Source organism: Anabrus simplex, chromosome 1 (genome assembly GCF_040414725.1).
Source record: "Anabrus simplex isolate iqAnaSimp1 chromosome 1, ASM4041472v1, whole genome shotgun sequence".
NCBI lineage: Eukaryota > Metazoa > Arthropoda > Insecta > Orthoptera > Tettigoniidae > Anabrus > Anabrus simplex.
Window position 1 is genome coordinate 517589900 of NC_090265.1, and position 20317 is coordinate 517610216.

The window sequence follows — 20317 nt, forward strand, 5'->3', positions numbered from 1 at the left end:
ATTATTATTATTATTATTATTATTATTATTATTATTATTATTATTATTATTATTATTATTATTATTATTATTATTATTATTATTATTATTATTATTATTATTATTATTATTATTATTATTATTATTATTATTATTATTATTATTATTATTATTATTATTATTATTATTATTATTATTATTATTATTATTATTATTATTATTATTATTATTATTATTATTATTATTATTATTATTATTATTATTATTATTATTATTATTATTATTATTATTATTATTATTATTATTATTATTATTATTATTATTATTATTATTATTATTATTATTATTATTATTATTATTATTATTATTATTATTATTATTATTATTATTATTATTATTATTATTTCTTCATGCTATGCAAATGGTGATTGACAATTTGTTTTGTCCAGTCAAGGTGACCTCTTCAAATTGTCTTTAGAGGTTTTTACAAACAGTAAACTTCTCACAGTGTCAGAAGTTAAAAGCTAATTAAATACCATAATGAATGTTCAAGATCGCATGGATGGATCACATCACCAACTAGGAGGTACTACTTTATGTGGGGAAATCTTTTAAATTTCATAAAACTCAGGAAAGAAGCTTTTTTGGTCACATCTTCCAAAATGAAAAATACTGCCTGATACAAAAGATCACAAAAGTCAAGATAGAAGGGAAATGTGGATGAGGGAAGATTAGATTATCCTGAGTATGGAATCTTCCACAGTGGTTCAACATCCATGATATGACAACAGTGAAATTTAATTTCGTGTGGCTATTACTAGCCGAGTGCAGCCCTTGTAAGGCAGACCCTCCGATGAGGGTGGGCAGCATCTGCCACGTGTAGGTAACTGTGTGTTATTGTGGTGGAGGATAGTGTTATGTACAACAGTGAAATGAGAAACAGTTATTCTATGATGGTCACCAACCTTCTGTGAGGAGATGGCATCAGAAGAAGAATTAAATATCTTCAAGTTAAATGTTGTTACATGGCTGACAGATTTTTTGTGTTCAGATTGTTTGAACACTTTGTTTAATCTCCAGTATGTACTCTAGTTGTGTGCCACCTAATACAACTCTTAGTCTTATACTGAAGTTGAACCATACTCACTGTTGCTGCTCCAGTTCCTGGTAAGCCACAGCTCATCAACGCGGCCATCATTGCGTTGGCCTCCATTCCTTTCTCAGCAGAGAGACTTTCTATGTATTTGACGAACTCTTTCAGAGTCATCTTCTTGGTTCTGTAAAATGGCTAATTTGACAACCACACAAACAAGCAAAAAAAGTTACACTCCTAGAAAGAAATATGGAAGAGAAGAGAACTTTCCCAAGTCAAATGGTACCCTAATGTGTATATAAATAAATTGATTATACTAGCCTATTACTATAATGCCAACTGTTCACAAAAAGTGAAGAAATGCCATCTTATTGGCCTTAGTAAGCTTACTAATATAAGGGTTGCCCACGTGAAACCAAGACTTTTATTGGTTTCTGTAATAGTTTGCAGTACGTGGGCCTACAGGAAGTAAAGAGTGAAGTTTGGGTGATATATCTGCCTAAATATACTCACCTTGTTGCTTTGAGCAAGTGTCCTAGCAGTCTACTTGATCACAGATACCCCAAGCAAACAACATCTATGGTTGGTGGCAGAACCATTCTTCAATAGTGCCTCAGGCTCGCCATTGCTTGCAAACTGGCATCCTTTGATTATTATTGTTATTTATTTTGATTTTCTCACCAGGCTGCCCACTGTGCCTGACTTGGTTGTGGCACGTCCTTACTTGTCCATGATGGAATTTCCAATAGGCTACCATCTAAATACTGTACAACATGATACACCCATCCCTATACACATCCTTTAATTGACAGTCAATGTCAGCTCTACCAACACCATCTGCCACCATTAACTGAATAATTGATGCTGGGCAATTCTGGACGAATTGTGGCAAAATTGTACCTAGTCACCTTGCTCCACATGTAAAAGCCACAATGATACCAGATTTCTTCCTGATATACATATCCAACAACCGATGTATGCACAATGTTATTTTTCACTTTTCACACCCTTCTCCACTGCTGGTTTCTTGCTTTCATTGTGTTTGGTATTCCTGCCTTCTGCTCACTGTGTAAAATGCAAAGCAATTTGAACTAAACTCTTTTAATGTCCTTCAATGCAAAATTTAGTCTTTTCTGATTGTTGTTTCAGTGATATTCTTGAATTTAATACACCCGTACCTACTTCCTTAATCTTTATATTTCATTCATTCCTTTACCACACTGTGCAGCAGCTTTTGTCTGTAGCTTAGCACACGTGGAAATTAATTTTGTGATCATTTCTAGCACTGGAAACTGTATCAAAATGTGTTCAGTCATGTCGGAGAATGTCAGCTTCAGTTAATTTGTTGATAAAGGTAGAATAGTTTCAGAAAGAACGCTATTGGGATGCAGAGAACCATCAACACAGAAAACCGCTACAAGAGGGCATATAACGCCATGATAGGCAAGAAATTCTACTACTGACATTTCAAAATGGTACACAACTGCTATTGCTGCTACTGCTGCTTCTGTTTCTTTTGTGTAACTATTACAGTCCCACAACAGGAATTTAAAAATTTAAGAAACAAGATTTCTGACGGTGCACGTGGCCCTGAGGTTCACTCAGCCTACACCGAAACTGAGTATCAGGTTCCTTGTGGCAAAGACAGCTGGGCATAGAGCTAATAACTCTATCTCACCAAGTGCCGAGGTTACATATAGTGGAAGGCTTTATCTTCCACCCCTCCAAGGGCCTTCATAGCCAGTGCGGAGATTACTTTTCTTTGCTTTTTACCTATTACAGTCTGTCGATGTCTCTTCCCACTGATCTGTCTTTGTATTCATCCTATTGTGTATTCCTGTTCATATTCATTTATGTCTAGCTCCTTAGCTGAACACTCAAGAGTACCAGCCTTTGGTTCAGAGGGCCCTGGATTTGATTCCTGGCTGGGTGTTTGTGTTCATCTTAATACACATCTTCATTTGCATACAACTCATCACTTTGCAAACCACCACCAAAACATGCAATATAAAATGCTTCCTTCCACATATGGCTGGTGTCAGGAAAGGTATTCAGCCATAAGGACAAAATCCTTATAAAATACTGACCCTAGGAAGTTGGAAAAAGATTAGGAAGAATTCATATTCTTATCTTTCTATACATGGCTTGATTTGAAATCTTTGATGTGGACAACTTTTCTCAATACAGAAACTTCCATAGCACATGCAGCCCATTTCGGGCTTGCCCAGACAGATGGTCTGTAGATACTGGAGTGTCACATGGTCAGCACAACAACATCCTCAGCCATATTACACAGCTTTTATGAATGGATTCGCTTCTTCTTATATCAGACAACTCCTCAGTTGGGCTCACAGGGAATGAACCCTGTTCCAGCCTCAGTCTAGAACTAAAATCCCTCAACAGACCAAAAATTGAACCTAGGGCATCTGGTAAGAGGCAGGCATGCTACCCCTACACCACAGGGCTGACCATATAAAATTAATCGTCATAAGAGGTGACAACCTTTTTGGCACTAAATTATCATTTACAATCCTAATATTTACAAATATTTTTGGTAGGTTGCCTTAGGTATCATGAATATATGACAACAGTTTTTAAACTCCGAAAGTTGAACATAATGGACTTTATTGGGCAAAATAATATTGGTACTTAAAGGTACCATCAGGCCTGTGTGTAAATGTCTAACAACACAATTTTGTTTCCTGTTCATTGGATTGTTCAAATCCTTGAAAAAGAAACCATCTATGAACTGGCTCTGAAGGTCCCTAGGGAAGTGAAAAAATAAGACTTCCACTATTAGTAATCTTGTCCTTAAATGGGATTCTACTGTTGCTAATTTTATATTCCACTGACCCCTTTCATAGATTTCAGAGTTGCCAACGTGCCAGAATTTTGTCCCACCCCGAGTTCCTTTAAGTGCCAGTAAATCTACCAAAACGAGGCTGACACATTTGAGCACCTTCAAATATCACCAGACTGAGCCAGGATCAAACCTGCCAAATTGGGCTCAGAGGGCCAACTGCCTGAGCTACTCTTTCTACAGTTGCAGTTTTCTGAAATTAACTAGGTTCATTTCTGTCTAAAATGTTTCTCATGAAAGAAGGTACAGTTCAAATTATTAATTAAAGTAAACAAAATTTAAACTGAATGTATAAATGCAAAGCACGAGTGGGTGGATTTCAATTTGAATTGCCTATTCTAGAATGTATTGCCGGGCTGAGTGGTTCAGATGGTTGAGGCGCTGGTCTTCTGACCCCAACTTGACAGGTTTGATCCTGGCTCAGTCCGGTGGTATTTGAAGGTGCTCAAATACATCAGCCTTGTGTCGGTAGATGTATTGACATGTAAAAGAACTCCTGTGGGACTAAATTCCAGCACCTCAGTGTCTCTGAAAACCATAAAAAGTAGTTAGAGGAACATAAAACAAATAACATTTTTAGAATGTATCACTAACAACCTGTCAGTATTTCTAAGTACCAGTCTTCGTTTTGTATCCTGAGATTGTAATTGTCGGCTATAGATCCAATAATGCTGTACAGAACTAATTTCTGGATGCTTGACTGCCGAGGAGAAAAATGTACTGAACACTTACCAGGTGATATGTACAATAATTTACACACAAACTGTGAATCTGTTATTTTAGGATTTAATGGTGCTGTAATCAAGATACACAGCAGTGTTCAAACCTGCATAGAATAACAAACTAGACTTGCACAGCACACTCGCTATCTTCTGGCTACTGAGCAAACTACAGAGGAGTGGTACTGATAAGTGCCATCAACCTTCAATGCCTGAGTTACAGTCCTGATGTTATATTAGACCTTGGTACTTTTAAGTACTGTCAGTAGGGAAAAGGTTAGGGCACCCTTGGAACTCTCAACTTGGGAGTATGGGTTGGCAACCACAGGGCAACTAGCTGAACCTGACATTGTTTCTGTGTATCAGGCTCCTCACTTTCACCTTTCCTATCTGACCTCCCTCAGTCTACTTTTGTTCTTTTCTTATCACAGTGACATTAGGTTCGCGATGCCTAGGGAGTCTTTAATTTTCAAGCCCAATGTGGACCATTGGCAGGTAGCAACTTTTGCAAAATAAAGACATAATATGGAACAAGAAAATACCAACAAAATGTAAGAGAGTCATATATGAAACTTATTACGTACCAATCCTGACCTATGGTTGCGAAACATGGACCATGAGAAACAAAGATGTTAGTAGAATCCAGGCAGCAGAAATGAAATTTGTCCATAGCATGATCGGCAAAACACAGAGGGACAGAGTCCGTAATGAGGAAATCTGCAAGCAGGCTCAAGTTGTAAGACTGCAGGACAAAATAACAGTGCAACGACTGAGATGGTATGGACATATGCGACGCATGGGTGATAACAGATTACCAAAAAAAATGTACGATCTAAAACTTGAAGACAAAAGACCAAGAGGGCGACCAAGACTCAGGTACAAGGACATGGTGAAGATTCAACAGAGAGGACATACTTTGGAAAGCATTGAAGAAGGAGAGTAGTTCAGGGACCGCAACTGGTGGAGAAGCCTCGTTTGCCAACCCATCGCTTAAGATGGAACGACGTGGGATATGTATGTATGTATGTATGTATGTATGTATGTATGTATGTATGTATGTATGTATGTATGTATGTATGTATGTATGTATGTATGTATGTATGTATGTATGTATGTATGTATGTATGTATGTATGTATGTATGTATGTATGTATGTATGTATGTATGTATGTATGTATGTATGTATGTATGTATGTATGTATGTATGTATGTATGTATGTATGTATGTATGTATGTATGTATGTATGTATGTATGTATGTATGTATGTATGTATGTATGTATGTATGTATGTATGTATGTATGTATGTATGTATGTATGTATGTATGTATGTATGTATGTATGTATGTATGTATGTATGTATGTATGTATGTATGTATGTATGTATGTATGTATGTATGTATGTATGTATGTATGTATGTATGTATGTATGTATGTATGTATGTATGTATGTATGTATGTATGTATGTATGTATGTATGTATGTATGTATGTATGTATGTATGTATGTATGTATGTATGTATGTATGTATTATGTATGTATTATGTATGTATGTATGTATGTATGTATGTATGTATGTATGTATGTATGTATGTATGTATGTATGTATGTATGTATGTATGTATGTATGTATGTATGTATGTATGTATGTATGTATGTATGTATGTGGACCTTCCCTTTCTTGTACCAATACCTTCACTCTTCAAAGGACTGGATCTCTTTCCTTTCCTTTTGTGATTAGTGTTAAGAGAGGATGTCTGCCCAGTTGTACAGTACTCCTCTTAGAACAATAATCACCACTACCATATCAAAAATTAAGTACATGTAAAGCCTGCCACTCCACTTCTTACTTGAACTTGTTAAAACAAATGCCTGTATCCGTAGTGGTGATCTTCTTGCCATCTATCACCTTGGCCTGTTTCATCCACTTGTCAGATTGGGAGAGGGTGATAGTTGTACCATCTGACTTGGTGTCTCCAAACTTGGAGAAAGCAGCAAACACCTCCTCAAACTCCTTCATGTTCACTGAACCTGACGCTGTTGCCATCTGCAAATGAAGGTGAAAATTTTGTTTCAGAATTCACATGTTCGAGGTGTTCTATCAATGAACTGAAAATTTGTAATATGAAGCTTGGGTAAACATTTATGTATAGAAAAAAGGGGAAAGTAAAACATTATACACTTCTGATAAAAATGACTTGAGTGATTACCTTTATTAATGAAACTCATTAAATTAACATGTTTAGTCATAGTCCTATATGCAAATAATATGGCTTTAACACTTACTAATACTGACCAACCATAAAATATTGGTAAGCCCATGAAGTAGCAAACACTGTTGTTCAGTATTTCAGTTGGCAGCATTGACTTGTGAATCCCACAAAATTTGTCATCACATCTGGTTTTAAAGGTACTGTCTTTGAACTGCAATCTGCATTAAAGAGGTGTAAATCAAAATAGTGGTGTACAATTATTAGGAATAACAATAGACAAAATCTTTACATGGAATGAACAGGGAGAAATTAGCACTGTTCCTGTCAGCATTTCAATTTGTATGCTAGCTTATATATTATTTTACTAGCAAGATACCCATGCTTCGCTACAGTATTATACTGAAATTTATAATTGAATGCTTATTGTTTTAAATATAATCCGCCGAAATTCGCGATCTGAATCTTTTCCTGAGAGAATCTGCCAAATTTCGTGATCTGACTCGGTTTCTAATAGATTACAGCCAGTTTCCTCCCATTTTTCAATCTTTCTTTCCAGCAATCGATTTCGTACTTCCAGGTGTTCCACCCGGTCACTTGGGCCCCTAAATCTGTACCATCTTTTCCTATAAGCATTTTTAATATGGTTCAAATCCTTCAGGAGATCCGGCGTTTTTTCTCTTGGGTGCCTTGGCGGTATTGAACCCGCGGCCGGACTGCATTCTCAGTCATTACCCGTCCAGGACCCGTTTCCAGCGCAGTCTGCACATTTTACGATGGTCCAGAACATTATTATTATTATTATTATTATTATTATTATTATTATTATTATTATTATTATTATTATTATTATTATTATTATTATTATTATTATTATTATTATTATTATTATTATTATTGATGTTCTGGACTCCACAGCAAGATGCAAGACCGCTACTTGGTGGTAAATTACATCTGCTGTCATTGTCATTGTTGACAATGTGACCAGCATCATTGTCGCGCGTAGGCAAGTGTGCGGTATTTCTGGCGATACGAATGACATACTTCCGTACATTATTGACCTTATTATAGAGGTGAACAATTTGACTGTCAATCTCATTCCTATCGTTTATTTCAAATGTGTTTAAATTTTTATTTATATGCCAGGAGAATCTACTGTAATCTAAGAACGTTCTCCGAAGGAAAATATGGCTGTTGAAAATGAACCCCAGGAAAGATTAAAAATGATTGGTTTATGATCAGAATAAGTACATTCGACCGGGTCAGGAATGGAATGAATAAAGCCCCATCTAGCGGCGACAATAGGAATTATGCCAGCTGCCGAAGTACTCCTCTGGGGCAATGAACGATGAATGACAAATGAAATGAAATATTGGACAGTCTTGCTGGAATGAATGATGACAGGGAAAACTGGAGTATCTGGAGAAAACCCTGTCCCGCCTCCATTTTGTCCAGCACGAATGTCACATGGAGTGACCGGGATTTGAACCACGCAACCCAGCTGTGAGAGGCCGGCGCGCTGCCGCCTGGGCAACGGAGGCTCCTTATAAGTACATTATAAACAGTAAAATCAATCAGTCTCACCTCCTTTTATACCCCACCGCCGTTAAGTTTATTTTCACCCCCCCCCCCAAAAAAAAAATTAAAAGAAGGTGTGTTTCCTTATGTTTAAAGGAGATTCCAAACACCAATGTTCACGTCTATTACCTTCAGTTTTGAGATATAAGTATCCCCATTAAAAAAATTCACTTTTTTCACTTCTTTTCACACTCCTTCCCCCTACGTGAATTTACCGGCAAAAAATACGTGTTTCTTTAATAGTAAAGGATCTTCTAAATACCAATTATCACGACTCTAACTTCTTCGGTTTTTGATTTATGTGTCCTCATGAAAGGAATTCAACTCCTTTTCACTCCCGCCCCCCAAGATAGTTTCCCCCCCAAAACGCGTTTTCTTTGTTTTTAAAGGAGATCCACCAATTTTCACGTCTGTAACAACTTTAGTTTTTATTAGATGTATGTATTCTCATGCAATTAAGTCAATTAATTTTTCAATTCTTTCACCCCCCTCCCTTCACTGGATTTTCCGAGAATACGTCTTTCTTTACTTTTAAAGCAGATTCCAAATATCAAATTTCACGTCTGTAACATCTTCATTTTTGAGATATCAGTAGCCTAATTAAAAGAATTCAACACCATTTTCAGTCACTTTTACCGCCCCCCCCCCTTCCACCCAAGTGGTATTTCCGAAAACCAAAAATACACGTTTCTTTATTTTTAATAGAGATAAAAAATACCATTTTTCACTTCTGTAACTTGTTAAGTTTTTTGAGATATACTGTAGAAATTCTCATTTTGAAATTTCACCCCTTTTTAGTTCCCCTTAAGTGGAGTTTCCAAAAACAAATCACCAATGTTCCTTTACATTTACAGGAGATTCCAAACACCCACTTTTTATGTCTGTAATGTTTTACGTTTCTCAGATATTCTGTAGATATAGTCTTTCAAAAAATTCACCCCACTTTGTCACTCCTGTTTGACCGCCATTAATTGGATTTTCCAAAAACAAAAAATACGTGCTTCTTTATTTTTAAAGGAGATCCCATGTACAAATTTTCAGTTCTGTAATATCTTCAGTTTCTGAAATATATGTATCCTCATTAAAGGCATTCAACCCATTATTCACCCTTTTACCCCCCTCCTATTGGCATTTACAGAAAACAAAAAATACGTGTTCCTTTATTCTTAAAGGAGATTCTAAATACCAATTTTTAGATCTGTAAACTTTTAAAGTTTTAAGATGTAGGCACACTCATTTTAAAACACCCCCCTTTTTATGCCCCATATTTGGATTTTCCAAAAATGAAAAAATACCTATTTCTTTATTTTTAAAGTAGATCCCAAATACCAATTCTCAGGTCTGTAATATCATCAGGTTCTGAAATATAAGTAGCCTCATTAAAGGCATTCAACCCCTTTTTCACCCTTTTCCACCCTTCCTATTGGAATTTTTCAAAAAACAAAAAATACATGTTTCTTTATTTTTAACGGAGATTCTAAATACCAATTTTTACATCTATAAACTCTTAAAGTTTTGAGATATAGATACACTCATTTTAAAAATTCTCCCCCTTTTCACCCCCCTCCCATTTAATTGGATCTTCCAAAAACAAAAAAAATATGTGTTCCTTTATTTTTAAAGTAGATCCCAAATACCAATTTTCAGGTCTGTAATATCTTCAGGTTCTGAAATATAAGTAGCATCATTAGAGGCATTCAAACCCTTTTTTACCCTTTTCCACCCTTCCTATTGGGATTTTTCGAAAACAAAAAAATATGTGTTTCTTTATTTTTAAAGGAGATTCTAAATACCAATTTCTACACCTATAAACTTTAAAAGATTTTAGATAGAGATACACTCATTTTAAAAATTCACCCCCTCTTCACCCCCCATTAATTGGATTTTCCAAAAACAAAAAATTCCTGTTTCTTATTTGTAAAGGAGATCCCAAACACCAATTTTCAGGTCTGTAATATCTTCAGTTTCTGAGATATAAGTATCCTCATTAAAGGCATTCAACCATTTTTTCACCCTTTTTCACCCCTCCTAATGGGATTTTCCAAAAAGAAATACATGTTTCTTTATTTTTAATGAAGATTCTGAATACCAATTTTTACATCTGTAAACTTTAAAAGTTTTGAGATATAGATGCACTCATTTTAAAAATTCACCCCCCTTTTCACCCTCCCATTAATTGGATTTTCCAAAAACAAAAAATATGTGTTTCTTTATTTTTAAAAGAGATCAAAAGTACCAATTTTCAGGTCTGTAATATCTTCAGTTTCTGAGATATAAGTACCGGTATCCTGATTAAAGGCATTCAACCCTTTTTTCACCCTTTTTCACACCAGCTATTGGTATTTTCTGAAAACAAAAAAATACGTGTTTCCTTATTTTTAAAGAAGATTCTAAATACCAATTTTTACATCTGTAAACTTTTTCCCCCCTTAGCGACGGAATATCCAAAAATCCTCTCTTAGCGAGCTCCTACATCTTAATATGAACATATCCCCAAAATTTCATTTCTTTATGTCCAATAGTTTTGGCTCAGCGATGATGAATCAGTCAGTCAGTCAGTCAGTCAGTCAGTCAGGACAAGTTATTTTATATATATATATATATATATATATATAGATTACTATGCAGTGGCATAGCTGTATTAAAGGGAGCAAAGACTTTAATATTACTTATCTAGACTCACAGAGTGCGCTGATGCTATGAGGAATATTGAACACATTCATACATTGCCATGTTGTGGGCACTTCAGCTTTGAATGCATGGTTAGCACGTGATAATGTTTACAGTTCCTTGTGTGCTGTCATATTGAATCGTGTCGGTTAGTGGATCTGCTGTAGTATTATATGTGAAGGAGTGATAATATATAGCCAAATGTTTTCACTGAATAAGTGAGGGCTTTTGCAGTAGTTGAATCGATGGACAATATTAAAGGGGAGTTAAGTTAGGTCCTACGAGTGGAGTGCACTGCACAACATTTTCGACCGTTGCCCATTCAACCAACAACTGACTTTCTCACACTTTAACAACAAAATATACGCAAACCTCTAGTCAACTAGGAAGAATCTAATGATGTTTTTAACTATCTTCATTTGAAGCCGGTGTTGTTTTAACTCTGTCTTAGCACGCCCTCATTTTATAATCAACAAAAGCTGTTCACTTGCACTGTGCACTCCATTCACATAGAGAGTGACCAATGGAGTTGACTACCTCATGAATCCTAGGGAGAATTATTTTGGTTGGAGCCAAATTACAAATAGACAAATTGGAATGTTTTACCTCATCAATTTTAACAATGATAAATAAGTGTACAGTAATTATAAATTGTATTTTATTTTGCCAACATTTGTATATACTACGTAGAACTACCATCGAACTCAATATCATATAGACTTTGATTACTTTCATTGTTATACTGTATATATGATGGCCTCATTTTAATATTAAGAAACCACTAGCGTATTTTACTATGTGTAACTAGTCTATTATTATTTCGTTTAGGATAGGACCTTGTACGTGTTTTTTAATGTATTCTTTCTTACATATTATGTTCATAATTTCCAACCAGACGTCTGGTTTAATTTTGAGGTGCTTTGATATGACTGATGATGCCTCACATGGGGGGGGGCGAAACATGTCTCCATTTTAACGATGTTTAACTAAAAATGTTAACATCCTGTAATGTATTGAATAGGTTGGAGTCCAATAAATTCTCTTATATTGTTATTAAGCTGGAAATTATTCTTATTATTGTGTTATGTAAAATTATCATTTCTAATTTCTAATTTTATTTTAAGAAATCTATTACCGGTAACTGTATAATATTTTGATTGCTGAAATTGTGAAGAAATTCTGTATTGTGTATTGTGTAACAGGATGTTTTAATGAGGTAGGTAACTTGTGAGGCAGGGTGTACTGCCACGTGTAGTTAATGATGAAATTGCTTTTGCGTCAGCAACCTTCCAGAACTTACTGGACTAAACTTCAAGTGCTTCCTTATTGGAGGAAATAAGAACAATTATAATTGGTAGGAATAAGTGCGTTTCTTATTGGTGAATGTGGATGTCAGACGTGAAATTTCCCGTGCCCTAATTGGTTACCTTCTGATTGCCCCATTTCCGGTTTCTGGGCTCATCTGTGAGAGTGTACCTTGCTTGATATAAATGTTGATTCCCATAGGGAATCTGAAATATTTGTCCCGAATGAGTATAATTTATAATACCAATATAAATGGTCCGTTATTGGACATTATAAATTTTTCAGCTAACTCAATCCTGGTGACCAATGGAGTTGACTACCTCATGAATCCTAGGGCGAATTATTTTGGTTGGAGCATTTTGCTCTCGTGTGCTAGGTTGGACTCATCAGTTGGTACCTAGCACACCTACCAAAGACGCTGGCTAGTGCATACCATGGAGGCCACTGCATAGGCTATATCTGATAGCCAGGCAGGCATCATTTTTTGATAAAAGAGACAAAGTCTCTCATAGTGCATTGGCACTGTCGGTGGCTCCAAGTAGCCTACGCAGTGGCCTCCACGGTATACACTAGCCAGCGTCTTTGGTAGGTGTGCTAGGTATCACGCTGGCAACCAGGAATGAGTTAGCTGGAAAATGTATAATGTCCAAATAACGGACCATTTATATTGGTATTGTACCTTGCTTGTCGTCTTTTGCTTTTGAACTACTTAAGGAGCGGACGCACTTCGGGTCTGTTTTGCCATGTGGACACCGACCTCACGGTAAGTGCTATATTCTTGTGTTTGATTTAATTTAAGTTTATTCTAGTGTTTTGGCCTTCACTTATTTAATGTAACTTTCCATGGTAATGCACATTTTTGTTTCAAATGTGGGAGTTTACTCTAGACCAGGGCCTCTCAAACGCCCAAAATCTCACGCGTGCAAATCGAGGCGCAAGAGCTCCGTGCACTGTGCATCGGTTCCACTCGGCTCGGACCAACGCTTCGTCTCTGGGCTACTCGGCTCGGATTTGGAGCGCTACGGAGCAAGTGTGGAGGAAGAAGTCAGGGGGAGCGAGCGAGACAGACGTGGGGAAAGAGAGAGAGCGCGCTATTGCTCCAAATCGAGGAGTGAGGGTCTGCACTCTGGGTGACCAAGCGAAGTCGTCTTTTGCACCGTGCACAGTGCATGCACCAGGCGCGTGCACCCTGAGCGGCCCTGCTCTAGACATCTGCATTCACCAAATTTGAGCATCAGTATGACTTAGCTGTTCAGGCTAGCCCGCAACGTATTTTTCTTCGGAGGCAATTCTCTTTTCAAATTCAGTATTTTGTAATTAAATGTAAATGTAACTTTCTTTCTTGAATTACGATATTGTACGTCACATGAAAATGTTTATTTCCTCTGAGGTTGCCTCTCTTCAATCTGTGTCAACTTCTATGTTAAAGTTTAATTTCCTATGGTCCGAAGAACTTGATCAGTTTATGGTTCTTGTTTTATAGGTTTTAAAGTAACCTTTGATATAAGTGGTTTTAATTGTCATCTGCTATGTCATTGTTTGATTTATTTGATTTGTATCTTTTTCATGATGTTAATAATTAATATAGTAGTCGAGGGTGTTTGTCGAGACCCTTTCTTTCCCCACAACGAGGCATGATCCCATGGCCTGGTACGGTTCCTTCCACCTTCCAAGTCCTTCCGTAGTTGTCGTTTGATAGACCCGTAAGTTAAAGTTTTGGCATCTCGAATAATGGTGTTAATTTTAATTCCATAGATAACTATTTTCATTATATCCTTAATATTATTAGGTGTACCACGCCCAGAGTGTTACGGAGTTGACAGTCACTATGCACGCGGACTTCAAGTAGAGCCAAAAACAAGTGCTCAGGTAATTCTTAATGAAGAGACGTTAAGGATGAATAATGGCAGACCGTTTCTTTTAGATGACGACGGCATGGGAGAAAGAATTATAATGTTTAGTGCCGAAAAAGGTAGAGAAAGTCTTAGGCATTGTGCGCAATATTTTTTATGGATGGCATGTTCAAGAGTTGCAGCAAACAGTTCGCCCAGATATACACCATTCACGCAGACCTTGGAGGGTGGAGTGATGAAAGCAACGTTTATCCAGTCGTCTTTGCGTTCCTGCCTAACAAAAAGAAAGAAACGTGCATTCCTTTCTTTCACCGTATCTTGGAAGCGATTCCCCAATGGAATCCTAAGAAAATCACTATGGACTTCGAAGCAGCTACGATATCAGCCATACGAGAAGTATTTCCGTCAGCAGAGTTAAGTGATTTTTTTTATTTTTTTTTTTATGCCTCCACATGAAGCAACGTCTGTGGAGAAAAGTACAGGAACTTGGCCTGACGAGCGACTACAAGGAGAACGAAGATATACGTCTCCACATCCGAATGTGCGCTGCTCTGGCATTTTTGAAGCCAGATGAAATTCAGTTAGGGATGACTTGTTATACATTCCAAGGCTCCTTCTACAGAAAAGCTTACTGGCTTCTTCGACTATTTTGTAGACGTATGGCTTGAAAACAGTGAGATACCAATCACTATACGGAGCTGTTCAGCTGTTACAAAAAGCGATATCGAACAACAAATGCTGTAGAGGGATGGCACTACGAGATCAACTCTTTAGTTGGAAATCCACATCCTGGATTCAACGATTTGGTGGTTTGTTTAAAGAAGAAAGCAGAAGCGACCAACTGCATGTATCTGAAACTGGAGCTCAGTCTTGAAAGTAAGAGGAAGAAGACGAAATATGTGAAGAAAGATGACAGGATTGAAACAACCCTTAAGAAATATGAAGGAACCAGCGACATCAAGTCCTGTTTAAAGGCAATTTCTTACATAGAAAAATTAGCGTAATGTTCCTGCTTCAGGTATTCCTAATGTAAATAGGTAGGCCTATGTACAAAGGAACAACATTATAACGACGCGTACTTGAAGCTAACAAAAGTAATTGACGAAGCTTAGTTATAGCTGATTTTAAACACGCCAAAATGATGTTAATACAATCATTATGCCAGTCCAAAGCGTGGATAAAGTGTGATAGGAATCAGCATTTTAAAACATATAATTTACTGTCGACCAAATTCTTGTATGTACTCGAGCTTGAAGGTTGTGACCCCTTGTGTGTGGGGGACTCAAACGAAGAATACATCCACGGTATCCCCTGCGACTAAATGGGGCCCCCGGGCTCACAACTTGAGAGCGCGGGTTGGCAGGATCGAACCTGCCAAGTTGGGGCCAGAAGGCCAGCACCTCATCCGTTTGAGCCACTGAGTCCGGCATTTTCTCCGAAAACTATGTTAGCGTGACGTTAGACTACCAGAAATAAATAAATTAATGTCCGCCTCCGTAGCGTAACGGTTAGTGTTATTAGCTGCCGTCCTTGGGGGCCCGGGTTCGATCCCGGTACTGCCAGAAATTTAAGAATGGCAGGAGGGCTGGTATGTAGTTGAAATGGCACATGCAGCTCACCTCCAATGGGGGTGTACCTGAAAAGAGCTGCTCCACCTCGGGATGAGGACACGAGTTTACTTTACTAATAAATTAATTAATTTAATTAATTAACGATGGATTAACTTTTGTTTTTCTAAAAATAAAGGACTAGTGTGGAATAAAACAGTGCCTTTAATCATTCTACGATAAACAAATAGGAAACTTATTTTTTGAATTAGACTCTTAAGTTTGTATATAAAAATTCACTTTGTGATGTATTAGAGTTTAAATATCAAATATATGAGTTTGTATTGTGACCGTCAGGCCACAAATGAGTGAACAGGTGTTGGTGCGGCTTGTGTCTGCTTGTCGGCGAGATGGGGTGCGCGCGACCTTGGCAGGGGCGAGAACGAGTTTTTTTGTGCAGAGAGCGGCCGACTGGCTAACGGAATAAAAATAAAAAAATAAAAAATAAAAAAATGAAGGTTGGTGACTGGAAGAAGGAGGCCAGCGCGTGTCACCTATAATTGCGAGGAATGACATGAATGAAATACTTGTAATATCTTTGGTGGCGACGTGTGTAATTACGGAAGGCTCAAGGAATAAAGTAAAATAAACTGGATAAAAGAATAGCACATTTGGAGGATATAAATTAAAAACTGAAATTTTGGAATAATTTGCACGACCTTGTGGCTAAGATGGTGATGAAGTTGTAGATTCGTACAGTAGAAGAATTTAGCCCCTCAATTGACTTTACTTCCGTGTATGTGCACCTGGCATGACATTTAAGTCATGTGATACGAATACTCGTTCTCACACACCCTCTGGCGTGTCTTGGATTATCACCTTCAGTCGCTCAGCGTAGAACGTCGCTTCACTCCTGTGCTCTACACGTCTGAAAATTGGATATAATTTAGAACAGTGCTGCGATCAGACGTCGAATGTGCAGACAATAATCCCTTAGTACGTGTCATTTCTAAAATACTGTTACGTGTGTGCTTGGAGCCTACTCTAAAACATTTTGTGTGAGTTTCAGCTTTCTTACGAGTGGACGCGGAAGACGTGGACGTGAATAAATTCCAGAAGAGGACGAAATCTCACATCATGGATTACCAGTGCTTCACCATGAGGTTCTAAACCTTTGACCATCGTCGGCGACGTCGGGATGCAGATTCTTTCTTCCTGGCATGGCTGATTGAGAACCCAGACTTCCAGACATGAAGATTCATCTATAAGTTAAGTCGATTACGTCTCATTTATATCTGTTCTATGTAGTTTTGTTCTATCCTTTTCTTTTTCTTAGTAAGCTATTTTGACACTTTTTATGGCAGTTTATTTGCTCGAATACGTCATAAAACTGACACATGTGTTTATTTAATGACCATGTGGCCATGAATTTGACAGTGAGGGTTCTGACAGAGTTATCCATGTGTTATCGACACCATCTTTGCTTATTGAGTAAATTTCGTCACGAATATGAATTAGTTTATGTTTGATGGATTTAATGGTAGGATATTTCGTCCGTATTTTCTATATTTTCCTTGTATTTTGAACTTCTACTTGTACCTCGTGTCTGAGACAACGTGTCATCGGGATATTGAGTCCGAATTCTATGTGAGAATTTAATGTGGACATGTGCATTGGAAGCATGTGATAATTAATTGGATGTAATTAATCATCGAGACACTTTTAAGTGGATATTATGTATTTGTAGGACGATGGTAGGTCCTGATATTTCACGGCTATATATTTGAGATTAAGATGCGACAAATTAAAGTCGTCATTGTGGTATATTGTACGTATAGAGTATATGGAATAAGTGGCATGAATCTTCGCGATACTGAGCTTTTCACGTGTTTATGGATTATTCGCGATAAATGCAGTGTAGCCCAATATTAGTGTCTTCAGATGAAGAAAATGAAAGTCCATGTTTTTCGATGTACTTTTCATTCGTGGGAATATCCTAAATTTTCTCAAGTAATCCAGTAATTCCAATCTCAAGGTACAGATGAATGTTCGAGAAGGCCCTAGGTCTAAAGAACAAGTCTTCGACGAAATATCTAAATAATGTCCGATTCGTGATTATACCAGCTCATTCGTTGATGTAATTTTTACTCTCATGTGAGAACCCAATCTTGCTGTAACTCCATAAATTTGTTAATAGGAGAGTAAAACGGTTGATCGACACTCGTCGACATGTACATAATGTAGATATTTTCTTCTTAGTACTCACAGTCTTCTTACCAATTTCCGTAGTTAGCTGTAGAAGTAGTGATTTATTAGTATTTAGAGGGTTATTTCTTTTATGTGTTCTATTCTGAAACATGTGACACTGATATTATCGATTGATAGTGGACAGGATCTCCACATGGATGGTATTATCCCCATTTATTTACGTTTGCAAGCCCGAGAGGCGTTTTATTTAGTTTAATCATTGGTCAAATACTTAATGTTCAATGTAAATTCTCACGAAAGGAGATGTGAGACGACGAGAACAGGTATATCCGACGTCTCGGATTAACTTAGAGAAAACCAAGGCAAATTCAACTTTTCATTTTATCGTTAAGATAACGACTGTAAATTTTATTATTTTGTCATAAGTGTTAACTTTTTGAATCTTGGTTATTTCTTTACTAAATTCGTTCTTACAATTACTGCATTTTTTCCAGATTATCGATGAAGGCTTGGCCCAGACCTCATTTTTCTGAATGAAAATTTTTAATTCAACTTTAAACAAATAACTTAATAACTTTGAAGACGATAAAAACAATCTTTACAATGTAAATACTCTGTTAGAATGTCAGGGAAACAACTGCCGTGTACCATCCCATTTGTGTGTGTGCCTAGGTTTGTCACCTCAAGAGCCAGATTAAATTCCATAACATAACGATCATAATCATAATCATAGCTTTCAGGATGGCCAATACTGCTTTAAATTGAATAAAAGTGTCATATTTGTTTTCTATTTGTGACGCACTCATTTGATGAACCCTATGATAATCCTGCCACATTCATTTATTTTATAAGCCTACAGCCACCGAACTGAGCACCCCTGGGGTGTCTCGTGTTCGATGACTGACTAGGACGGGCACATCTTAGTGGCTTTTCCCATCCGTGGGGCTCGATTTGTGGCTTAAAAATGTGGCTTAATCCATCGTGGAACTTGGTTAATTGCTTCTCCACGTGGTTTAAATTGACTTGCTCAAATTATTAGTTATTCACGGTTCGGCAGGTTCATTTCAGATTTAATGCCATCCCAGTTAGATAGAATTCTAACAGAGTACGCGGAATTTTCAGAGTATTTTACCTAAGATTATGTGTTTCACATGGAAAAATGAGGGTTAGGAATTTTCTTCGTGAAACTTGAATTTGCCTTGTCACAATCAACATGTCTGGGGGGAAGTTTCTGCATTTCGGCGTTTGCTGACACAGGTCACTTTCTGAATAATAGAATGGATCTCGAGGAGATTAGGAAGTTATTAGAGACTATGACAGTAGAGAGTAGGAGAGCACAGGAGGAGAATAAAGAGGAATTCAGAAAAATACAGGAAGAGAATAGGAGAGCACAGGAAGAGAGTAGGAGAGCACAAGACGAGAATAAGGAGGAATTCAGAAAAATACAGGAAGAGAATAGGAAAATTCAGGAAGATAGTAATGAACGATTGAGTCAGAAAATGAACATTATGGGTGCTGCGATACAGGAAGAGGCGAAAAAAGGTCGTGACGAACTATATGCAAAACTGGAGGAAACTAGTTGTCGGATTGACAATATCGTGTTAGAGTGCAGGGAAAATCAGAAAAAAACCCTGGAACAAGTTGTTACTTTGACGAGCCAGATTAAAGAGGATAATAAGGTTATCACCGGGAAGGTCACCGCTCTTCAGAGTGACGTAGTCCTAGTCAGAAATAACATTGAATCAGTGAGGAAAGAGATAGATGTTATAAAGGTAGAGATTTCGACGGCACAAGAAGAGATGTCAGAACAAGTGAAAAATCTTAGAGGAGAGGTCACAGAAGACCTAAAGAAAATAAAAGAGAAGGTCGACGATGATCTCCGTTCCGTAAAGGACAGTATCTCAGTCAACCAAATGGAGATACAAGATATTTCACTCCAGTTCGATGATATCAAGAGCATGATTGATAAAGACAAGTCGGAAATACTCGAGCAAATTATTAATCTTGCCGGAGATGTCAAGTCCGGGAAACAGAAGATGGAGGAAAATATTGACGCCCTCCAAAAATTAGAAAAGGAAGTAGGATTCTTGAAGTTGCAGGATAGGAGCACTAGGGTCTTAGTGACATCATTAATGGACCGACAGAGTAATGTCGAAGAGGTCGTACAGGCTAAATCTACTGTAACAGAAGGAATATCGCCCATAGTTGAATCGTCTCAGAATACTACCCACATTGAACAACCCACAGTAAATCCCAGTACTACACCGGCACAAAGCGTTCCTCAAATCATTAATTT

At 37.2% G+C, this 20317-nt stretch overlaps 1 protein-coding gene across 1 annotated transcript in view; it reads right to left on the bottom strand.

Moving 5' to 3' along the window:
- Positions 1–20317, bottom strand: part of LOC136875747 (tubulin polymerization-promoting protein homolog) — a 54348-nt gene that overhangs the window by 17393 nt on the left and 16638 nt on the right. Inside the window, exons 2-3 of the mRNA XM_067149364.1 lie at positions 6501–6697; positions 1127–1256 (exon numbers count right to left, since the gene is read on the bottom strand). Of these exons, the coding sequence (XP_067005465.1) occupies positions 1127–1256; positions 6501–6697 (327 nt within the window). The remainder of the gene's footprint in view (positions 1–1126; positions 1257–6500; positions 6698–20317) is intronic.